We start from the raw sequence: 11588 nt of genomic DNA on the forward strand, positions 1-11588 counted from the left end.
ATTCAAATTTTATTTGTCAGTTAGACGTGCCCTGAATTTCATCACCCCAAAAGTTGTTGCAAGGGTTTATGAAATTTGAAGGTTTGAGGTAATGATAAATATAACAATTGATGGAGACGATCCGGACACATGAAAATAACATGAAGAATGGGGTACGCAGGTAAAAGAAATAAAAGAAACAAAATCACTTTTATTTAAGTGCCTAGTCGTTCTAGCGCTTTCGCACTAATTGGGGACATTTTTCGCTCACACGCACTACCAATACATTATTTATTCTTATCACACAACACTCAAAATTAATTAAGCCAGCTTAGCCCTCTGAAATCTAATTGTAATAAATATCAAAAAAAAGCTGCGAGATCTGAGATTATGGGTTACGATAAGTTTATTAAACAAATTATTTATAATGTAAACCTTTTACTTTATTATCGATCTATATATATTTCTTATTTTAACCCGGGCAAAGTTTTCCTGTTTTAGTCCAACCACGTGTCATTCCCTTGAGTATACTTTCTTTTCTTTCTCTAAGTGTATCTCCCAAAGATATATCAAGCTGGAAACGACTTAAACTAGGAATCTTATTCACAAGGTTTAAAATGGGAAAACATTACTTCTAAACATGTTTCGAGTATATTCCGGTATTATTTTGTTTGATAGACCTCTTAAGCTATGGTGTAATTTTCCCATTTCAAACCACGTGTCATTCCCTAGAGTACCATCACTTTGTTTAACGGTTGTGCACGAGAAGACAGATGGATACAACTAAAAAATCATCCAGCTTCAAGAGAATGATGTGTTCTATTTACAGCCTAATGGATAATATTCTTCGATTTTTTGCTGGATTTTAATCAATTTTGAATAATTTATTGGTTGCTAAGGCATATAGATGGATAGATGGGTTTCGCGTCAGCAATGATGAAAGGCAGAAATAATGCAAGATTTCATTTCCTAGGAGAAAATTTCTATTTTTATGCTCCACAACATGGCTGCCGTGAAATGGACTACTTCGACAATACGGCGCCTATCTTGATCGCAAGGCATTATGGGGCCTCCAGGGGGCAAATAAAGCTTGTTTGTTACAGTGATGACGTCGATTGATATTAACAGCTCACCACAAGGGAATACAATAAAAGACGAATTAAGACTGCACATCGATTACTTTTACGAAAACAAACACACGGAACTTTATATATTTTCCGTCATCTTTGTTTTGTCTTGCCTCCTTGCAAGAGGGCCGCTGTATCGTCCAAGAAACAACCGAATCAAACAACTGAAATCTGGTGTAATCCGATTTAGTTTCCCAAGGAAAAATGACTCTATTTTTGTGCCCTACTGTCATGGCTACCATCTGGAAGTCAAAGCAAAAGAATTTCCTTTCTCTTGAGGGTTGGACTCTTTTTTGATTTTAATATTTGTCATCGTTTTGACCTTCGGGATTTAGTGCAAGGAGTTCATATTGGCCGTTCTGAGGTTAAGAAACAAGGTGAGTCAAGTTTTCATTGCAGTGCTTTGTGGTGCTGTCTTTAAAGGATGAAATAGACGCCATCTGGAAACATGTCAACTAAAACAGCCCCACAATGCACTGCAACGGCAACTCGACCTAGATTTTTCCTCAACCTCGGAAAGGCTTATATAGTGTTTTTTTTAATTTCTAGTCATCTTGAGTACGCATTCGAGCATGCGCAAAAACTGGGCAAGCCACAAAAAGCCCACGCAATAAGTAATTGTTGTATTTATAGTTAATCGGGAAATACCGAGATAGCACCGACCTTTTTAATCCGTTTCACTCGAGTTTCTATTGTACCCTTGCCACTTTTTCCTTGCCAGTTAGCTGACGCGTCCCCAAGATCAGTTTGAGGGTACTGATATCCACGTGAGCCGCGATGAGGGGAAATTGGAACACCCTCTGATTTTTGATAATTGCGTCGTCCTGCAATTTGTTCCCTCAACTCGTTTTCCATGGCACTTCTTGACGTCACTGCCGTTTCACCAGCCGTGCTCACTTCGGTAGTTTGGAATCTCTCGGTGAGATTTTTCACTTTTCCGTCACTCAAGCGATGTAGACTCTCATGGGCTTGTCTTGCGCTTGTTTGAGTCTGCGCGGGCGCTCTCCATGAATACCTCTCTTCTTCGCTAGACATTTGAATGCCGGAGTAATCTTCTTCCGGAATCCTGTAAGGCTGGTTGTAATTGGTCTTTTTGTAAAAACTTGTTCGTGTTGATCGCGTAGAATCACTTCTTTCGGGCAAATAAACACGATTATTTGCGGGATACGAAGTATTGACACTGGACTCAGACTGCTTGGACTGAGAGACCTGGATATTTGCGAGTCTTGGTTTTTGGAACGATTGATTTGAACGCGCGGATTCCCTGACGTCACTGTCTCTTTCAAAGTGTCCAGAAGAGTAGACTCCTCCACGATACGCCACTCGGCTGGACTCGCTAGCGTTGCTGATTTTTCGTTCAAAAGCGTCAATATTTTGATTTTGTTCTAAAGTTTTTCCAATCCCCGTTTTGTAGTATGTCTGTTTGTGCGATGAAGTGCGCGATGAAGGACCGCCATTTGGTCTCATTTCTTCGTTCATTCCGACCAAAGATGAGCCCGCATTGTATTGGTTGAAGCCCTGGCCCGGGACTGAGGCAACTCCATTCTGCTGCACCATAGTCCAATTCTGTGCTTCTGTCATTTCCTGGTATGAAGATGGCGTAGTGGTACCGGAATCCCTTTCTCGGTCGTGGTGTTCGCCATCCGGCCGCTTTTCATCTAATTGCTTTTTTCTGTGGAAAAATTAAAAACGACTCAGACTTCTGCAGCCACATAAATAACATAAGGCATAATAACATATTTATGCATGCACTTAAGATACAGCATATGCGTAATACTTCAATCACGTGATGGCAGCCATGTTGGATGGCAGGAACAATACAATCGTTTTACATGAGAAAGAATTCAATTCCCGAGAGCAAAGGGATTTTATTGTTCTGCCATCTAACCACATGCAGCCCAAGCTGTAGTATGGGCGCTATTGCGTGAAGGTGCAAAGCCTCTATAGAATACTTTCTGTTTGATATCACATGACGGGCAGTGTTTGCCTGTCATTGTAGGCCGGTAATGAGATTCAAGCAATTGATTGATGCCAAGCAACCATTTCCAAGAGAATTAAATAACAAAAGTCACGGCGGCCATGTTGGAGGATATAACAAAACAATTCATTGACAATTCTTTTGTTAAGTTCCTCCAACATGGCCGCCGCGTGAAAGCCATCAATACTCCCTGACTGATAAAACACACGGTGCTGACTAAGTTACTCTGACTAATGTTCGTAAAGAAGCAAATTAATGACCTAATAAATTACCTATCTTAGATACTCACTTTCTGAACCATAAACAGCAGAGGATTATGATGACCACGATAAGAATTAAGATTAAAGCACCAACCCCAGCAACCGTACCGATGAACCAGGGCTCGTTGATTATGTCGTCGAACGCCATTATCTGAAATAATAATAATAATCGTCATCGCGTCATCGTCATCATGATACTAATAAAAAACGTTATTAAGAGTGTCGATGGATTTAGCCAAGAGAAAATTGGGGACACTAACTAAAGGTAAATGAAATAAATAAACGGTACACCGTGAAAAGATGAAAAAACTTACTGACGTTTCGGACGCTAGTCCTTCGTCGGAGTACTACAACTGTACAGTGTACTTTTACTTTTTCATCTTTTCACGGTGTCAAATTTACCCTTTTATCATAACTAAAAAAATAGTATATAGGTATTAAAAAATATATAATGATTTATGAAATGATTTATTTCATATAGATATGTTCAAAGGCGTTTTACAATGAGTTAGGAATGAGAGGTGCATGGCTAGTATGAGGTGTACGCTACGTTCCTCCGATATTTGTTAGAAGAGATAACTAGCTAAAAACTATAGTGTGAGCTGCGTCGGTGTTTCTAATGAAACAGTAATGATAAAAGGGTAAATTATACACCGTGAAAAGATGAAAAACTTACTGACGTTTTGGACGCTAGTTTTTCGTCGTCTTTTACTCGTCTTTTAAAAAATCGCGCTCTATCTACTCAAATTTTCTTCAATAAATGTTGGACTACTTCACCTAGATTAACTTCAACAAAATCACCCAAAATGCAAAAGGCGTATCATATAATAGTTCACTTGACATGACAAGATGTATGAGCACTTAACAAAAACGATGATTAATTTTTGATCGGAATAATTGAAAATCCCTTTGTCTAGTGAGTCATAGTACAACTTAGGTTCAATGGCACTTAATTACAATGCATAACGTAATATCATGTCATGGAATTTGATATTTTGCTTTAAACCTTACACAGAAACCCTCAGAAAATATTTTTCGCCTTTGGTCGTTCGGTATGAAACGGTGTATCATAACGTAAATTAAAATTCCAATCGCGCGAGCGACATTAATTTGAAATCGAACGTTAAGGGAGCACGCTAGTACAGATCTATATTATTCCTACATATTTTCCCGACTCTTAAAACACACATTAAAATCTTTTAAATTAGAATAGCAAAATAACTGAGGATATCTTTAAACTTAAAAAGTTAAGAAAAGTCAAGATGCTTTAGTCAAAATGACAAATGAAATACTTACTTCGGGTAGTTTCTGTCCGACTGCGTGAGAAAATACCTATAGATGAGTTGTGGAGTATATGACGTTTTCCAGTTGGGAGCGTCTATAAGGGTGAACTAGTGTTATGCTTCAACACGTTTATTACTTTCGTAGACGTAGAAGGTCTTAAATACTTATTAACTCCGTCACGAATCTTCTGTTGTTGTTTTTTGTTGAGATCGATTAGTTGGTTTCTAAGTGAAGGTGTCACGTGTTTGAGATAACGTTGGAATTTGTATTGGAAAAGGCACAGAGTGATGTATAGTCATTATATTATCATCATTATTATTATCATTATTAATTCCTCCTTTAAAATCTTCCTTCACCATTATGATCATCACCCCTGAATACTATCATCATCATCATTATCAACATTATTCATTAGCAACCGGAGCAGGAGCAGGAGTAGCTCAGTTTGGTTAGTGCGCAACCTTTAGAGCTTGAGGTCCACGGTTCGATCCTTAGGATCTCCACGTCTCTTTCGACTTTTCTCTAATCCGTGTAGCTTCAGCTTTGAATACTCTTAAAACAGAGCACTGATGGAGAGAGGGGGTAAAGTGCGCACCGTCGGCTTCCATCGATAGCAGTTGAATTTCAACTGAAGGAACTACCGACGCTAAATATAGGTACTTTAGTCTCATTTATAAGTCAGCTAACCACAGACACCATTAAAAAAGTTTGTGGGATTTCAAAACATTGGTATTGTTCAAGATCCACATTCTTTACGTACAGTTGACTTGTCAGTGATTTGCTCTTAAGGGTGGGATTGGTTAAGGAGTACTAATGGTATAATTACTTATGGACTCTGTTAGTGAAAAAACGTTGTAGAAAAAAAGCAAGCAAGGTGCTGTCTATGCTCTAAAAATATTTACAAATGGTTCAGTACACCATCGTCGCCGTGGCACGGAGTAACCACGTAAAATGGTGGAGCCGTTTCATTCAGAGACGTTTTATAATATAAAGGGCGACAAAGTTGAAACTGTATAGTCGATTGTTGTTATTGATAGTATTTGTCTTCTCGATGGACACTTCGCAGAATTATCTTAAATGCGAGGATAACATGGAAATACAAAAGAAGACACACTTTTTCTGGATTGATTTGTGGCATTTAGTCCTTTATTTATATTCTTTTATTATTATTATTTAAACATATTGACTCTCTGTGTTTTCTCCAAGAGCTAAGCTCATCGTGGGAGATTACACAGTTAACAGTAATTATAAGGTTTCTGGAGTTTTATTCTATGAAGGGTCCTGACTAACAAATACTTTGTTTTCTCTACGAAGAAAAACTAAATTTCTTACCAAATTGTTCTGGATTTCGTAAATTTCACAATACGTACTTAAATGTACTTCATCTCCACAACAAACAATGCCAAACTATTTTCTACTATTACACCTTTTTACTACGAATATTCTGGAGAGCACGTACAATAAACTACGTAAACTCATGCAACACTACACATCCCATGGTAATTGATGGATTACAAAATGGATGCTAATGAGAAATATTTTGTTAAATGGTACCAACATGCCCGTGATGACGTAACGTGCAAACGAAGGATAGGAATATCACGTTTAACATCAAAAAAATAAATCCTTAAAAAAAAAAGAATAAAGTTTGATACTGTGTTCGGTGATCTAGTTCCTTCTTTTAAAATTACAAGAATCGGAGCTTTGAGTTTTGGTTGTTATAATGAAATACATAGCTTTTTAAAATAGTACTTTTTTAATGTCGCAGTTGAATGGCATCCGCTTTAACACTTCATTTTAAGAATAAAAAACAAACACGACATGTGAAAATAAAGGAAGAAAAGAAGCGCAAACAAAGTACGTCATTCATTGAAATGCTGTCGAAACATTTTCGCAAGAAACAATTTTGAAAAACGTTTAGGAACGCCTTGAAAAAATGGATATAAAGTATCTAACAGGTAAATGTAAGAAAAATAAGAAGTAGCGCTACTGTACGTAGCTTTGTTTCGGCTATAAAGAATACATGTTATTTAAATATTTGACTAACTATGGTGGGTACCTTGAAACGATGCATTAAAAATTAATTCTTTATAATTCATGTTTTATGCACTTTCAGGAACTTGTAAATTGGATTATTTTGTAGTGTGTTTTAGTAAAATTTTGGCTAGAAAACCGCTCATGAATAGAAATTTTATCAGTGATAAGTTAGCATTCGCGTACAAGACTTTTTTAAAACTCCATAAAGTTTACATTAGTTTAGTTTAAAACTTCTAGAATCGGAAACCGCAAGAATTTCGCCCCAAGCGTCAAGGTAACTTTTCTCTATATTCGTAATAGCCTATTGTTTTGACTATTACTCTAATCTTTTTTATTAGGATATAACAACTCGACCATACTGGCATGATGCCTGTGTTCACAAAAATAATATAGAATAATATAAAAATACTGTTTTTTAGTGAAAATTATTCAAAAAGTTTCGACGGATCAACAAGATTTGCATAGAAATTTGCTACGAAACGGAATATTTTAACATTTTTGCAGCTTTATGACTTTAAGTGGCAAAAAACCCAACTTTTTTGACTCTAAAAGTATTGGTGAAGTTATATTTTACTATTACGATAATCTTTACTCAAGGGAGTCGTCAGGAAATCCAGTAATCGGCGAAAATAAACCATATTATGATTAATTCATAGTTTTAAAAGTTATTGCCGGTTCAGCATGCATGATTCTGAATGAAGCGCTCGCACCCTACAGTGCAGATGTATAGTTTTGTAAAGTTATTTGTTCTGTTTTACATTTAACGGAATCAAATAAAAACAATTTCGAGGTTGAATAACAAGAAAGAATTATACACGAAAGATATAATGTATTAATATCTTCCTAGCACGCCATGTAAGTGGAATAATAAGACAAATAATGCAATTCGTACTTACATTGATGTATATTTTATATTCCAACCAGCTTCGCTTGAATCCAGAGACGTTATTCAAATACACCTAAGGATATCCAGGTATTTCTTGACGTCGTTCGCTTTAACTATCGTTATTGTATGTTCTCCTCACAAATTTTGACTTTGCTGTACAGTATAGAACTCCAAATGATATCAAAATCTGTCGAAAGTTTCCAAATGCTTGGACTTAGAATATATTGGTGATGACGCGAACTTATTGTGTAGGTTGTATTATCAAAATAATAGCAAGATATTTCTATTGGCGGACGAAATCATGCGTAGTTCTAATTAACAATATTCCATTCTTCAGATGAATTGAGAAGGGCACTGAAGCTTTTAATTTCCGATATAAATATCTCTAAATTATTCATTCATTAAAGGTTGCGTAGATTTTAATTTTAAAAAGACGTACATCATAATTACGTCATATCATTGATTCATTTACTAAGATGAAACTTTTTTTGATGCTAATAACCAGTCCCCGCGCAACACTAGAGGAGGATACTTATCGATTACGGTATAGCGCAGCACGCTTATTCTAAAAATAGCTTAAAGATTTGGACAAACATTGCATTCTGTTTAACCGCTACGAGGATTATACGAACCGATTTTATTATTTTTACTTAAAGTTATAATAATAACCCATTTAAACTAAGATCAACTGCGATCGGCTGTGAAAATTATCTGCTGAAAGTAAACTTGTAAGTTTGTTTGTCCGAATTTCGCCTTTGTCTTCGTTTTTATGACGTCACGGCTGCGCTGCGCTATTGCTTACTATCAATCACGTGACTTTTTTGGAGTTGACTGGGGGGCAAACAAGCGGTTGACCGGGGGGCAACTAGCGGATGCTAAGTCAAAACATATCAAAATAAGTCCTCAAACTATTGTATTTGACTATTTTCACGACATCAAACCAGAAAACAAGAAATCAAAACAACCTCCAGGATTCTACAAGCCATCAAAAAAGAGCTATTACCGGAAGTGACGTCTATTGATAGCAACCTATAAGCCTGAAGCGAGATGACGTTTTACCCCCGTCTCTAGACCATAATCCTTTTCACATTGCTTTTGTTCTTTAAGTATGACTATTGTTCCTGTATTCTCTAAGGAATCAAAAATTTTAATATGAAAGAATTTTAAAACCTATAATGGTATAGAGTCGGGGGTAAAACGTCATCTCGCTTCAGGCCTATTCGTAATGAAACCGTGATCTTTCGAAAATGCTGTCGAATGTGGAGCGTTTTGAAAATTTAACCATCGGTTTAAGTTTCGTGTAAACGGAGAAAGCGTGTTATTTTTAAAATGATTGACCCGACTTTGGAATGAGACAAATACTTCATACCGGTTATCATATACACCTATTTCAGTAAACGTTGTCATCGCCAAAGGCGATAGGTCATTGCGACATGAAAATGGTTTCGTTGAATACAAAGAACATTGTCTCAACACCATGGTCCATGTTCTTGACGGGAATAAGAAGCAGAAACACAAGTCATTACAGCTATTCTTGGACCTTGAAATTACCTTTTTACAATAACTTACAAATTTCTTGCATGGTGATTGGCTATTTTCATCATTAATAAGAGGACAGACACATGAAAAACTGATATCAATTTGTTAAATCTCCTATTGCTTTTCGCCTATCGCCTTTGGCGATGACAACGTTTACTGAAATAGGTGGGTGAGATGCGACCTGTAACCATCACTTTCGACCCTTTTTGATGTTTGAGGAAACCGTGTTATTTTGAAACCGTGAAGGCGTAATCATAAAAGGAGCCTGAATAGATTTCACGACATCAATGCACCAGTTTTGCATTCGATGCAAACCGCTGTTTTGGAAGACCACAGGCTCATTTGCACAGGCTTAGCCTCGTTTAACGATAAGTCAGCATGCAATTAACAGATACAATTGAAGGTCCGATTGAAGTTGGTATTTTTCAAGCTGCACATTCGAATAACTTTTGAAAATGAGTTGCTAGTTTTTAAACGAACAGATGAGTCTTCATTTATACAACACAGCAGTTTTTAGCGAATGAGAAAAGGGGCTATTTGTATATTATACTATAATACCGTGATAATCACGGTTCCATAATAAAGCATGTTCCGCATTGGCTGGTAAAAGACTTCAAGCTGTGATAGAAACACTGCACTGCTTTGAAGCGCAATGCATTGTGGTTCATTTTTTGTAAGGCATTATGGGAAAAAAACAAGCCAAGTCTGTGTGAAATCAAGCTCACTAAATCAATTCTTTATGGCGTCAATTAGAAAATTCTGGAACAATCTAAAAACAATTCATCGTAATCTTCATCCGTTTCCTTTACAACTTATTTTTCTGGAAATAAACACAAGTCTGCGTCGAAGTAAATACAACGAGCAATTATCTTTCCGTTTCAGTCGTCTTGACGTCGGAATGACGAAGGGTTATTGATTCGAACGTCATGCATTCGTTGGCTTCGCTACACAGTCGGCCGGGTTTCGTGTAGCCTGCGTAGCGGCCCAAAGGGAAGGGAAGGGAAGGGAAGGGAAGGGAAGGGAAGGGAAGGGAAGGGAAGGGAAGGGAAGGGAAGGGAAGGGAAGGGAAGGGAAGGGAAGGGAGGGGGGACTGGGGAGAGGAAGGGAGGAAAAGTAGAATCATAGTATCTTCGTACGATAATATTTTTACTAAGTTAGTTTAAATAGCAAGCGTGGGTTGGTGTTGCTAACAAAGCGAGCATAAAATGGATGTTTTAATCTTGATGATGGTGTCCTTGTTAGTCACAGCTTGAGCTCGTTATACTTTGAATAAGATGCTACCGAAATAACTTAACAGACCTTATGCTTAGAATGATACCAAGGTATCAAGGTCAAGAAAACTAGTTTTAACATTATGAATGAATGAATGAATGAATGAACGAATGGATGGATGAATGAACGAATGGATGGATGGATGAATGAGTGAAGGAATGGATGGATGAAGGAACGAATGGATGGATGGATGAATGAGTGAAGGAATGGATGTATGAAGGAACGAATGGATGGATGAATGAATGAATGAATGAACGAATGGATGGATGAATGAATGTGAACGGATGGATGGATGGATTAATGAATGAATGGATGGATGGATGGATGAATGAAAGGATGGATGAATGAATGAACGAATGGATGGATGAATGGATGAAAAAAATGGACAAAAGAAAGAAAAAAGGAAAGCTGAAGAGAAGAAAGAAAAGATATATAGATAAAAAGTAAAAATAAAGTAGAAAAGGAATGAATCAAAGTAACAAAATAAAAGTTTGTCATAGCTCAAAATTCTAAGCTTTCAAAATATTCAATTCGATTTTAACAAACACGTTAATTTTGAATTCATTAGCGAAAAAATTGCCTCAAAATTGAATTCTTCAAATACAGCGAATTACAATCAAACTCTTAAGGCATTTACGGGATCTTTCTTTCTACAAAGTTTTCATGTCAGAAATAATCATTTTAAGCACGTCTGACAGTGCTCCACTGAACAAGTCGACCAATATTAGATATGTAAATCGGAGTTAAAAAGCTGTTTAACAATGAATGGGTTTAGATAGTTCAAAGAAGCGTGACTTGTTTCTGTATCATTCTGGATCCTTCCAAGATAATCTCAAGTTCAAAGCTTTGATCCATTTTGATTGTTATTCGGTGAAAATACAGAGGGTTCCGTTCATTTACTGCTATATCCGTGTTAAGGAGGGAAAGATAGATTTACTTGAGTCAACAATCTAAACAAGATTTACTCGAAGGATCTAGGAAAACCACTTATGTGATGTATATGTGAGCTTGCCTCGGAAGGCATGACTTTAAGGATTACTCCAGGTTCTAAAATTCGGTGAGAGTTTGCGAAAGAATTTAAGGAATGTCAGCCCACATACAAAACGTACACACAGCATCTCGCCATCCGTGTCGACAACCCACCAATCAACGACGAACTACGGAAACGCTCTGACACGATTTCCATGTGATTGATCAAGCATTTTGGAAAACCGACTGTGTTGTGA

At 36.9% G+C, this 11588-nt stretch overlaps 1 protein-coding gene across 2 annotated transcripts; it reads right to left on the reverse strand.

Moving 5' to 3' along the window:
• Positions 1–367: 367 nt before the first annotated feature.
• LOC116300322 (uncharacterized) lies at positions 368–7829 on the reverse strand. 2 transcript variants are annotated; one of them, XM_031709170.2, is made up of 4 exons: positions 7562–7829; positions 4641–4722; positions 3374–3495; positions 368–2778 (listed from the first exon to the last, which is right to left on the reverse strand). In XM_031709170.2, exons 3-4 carry the CDS (start codon positions 3490–3492, stop codon positions 1740–1742), a joined length of 1158 nt encoding a protein of 385 aa, XP_031565030.1. In that variant the 5' UTR covers positions 3493–3495; positions 4641–4722; positions 7562–7829; the 3' UTR covers positions 368–1739. The 2 variants fall into 2 exon arrangements, with proteins under 2 accessions (XP_031565030.1, XP_031565029.1); XM_031709169.2 differs by lacking the exon at positions 4641–4722 and having other exon boundaries at positions 7562–7828.
• Positions 7830–11588: the final 3759 nt, after the last annotated feature.

This window comes from Actinia tenebrosa, unplaced genomic scaffold (genome assembly GCF_029948245.1).
Source record: "Actinia tenebrosa isolate PJP-AT-01 unplaced genomic scaffold, QUT_ActTen_1.0 PGA_scaffold9__36_contigs__length_13948895, whole genome shotgun sequence".
Taxonomy (NCBI): domain Eukaryota; kingdom Metazoa; phylum Cnidaria; class Anthozoa; order Actiniaria; family Actiniidae; genus Actinia; species Actinia tenebrosa.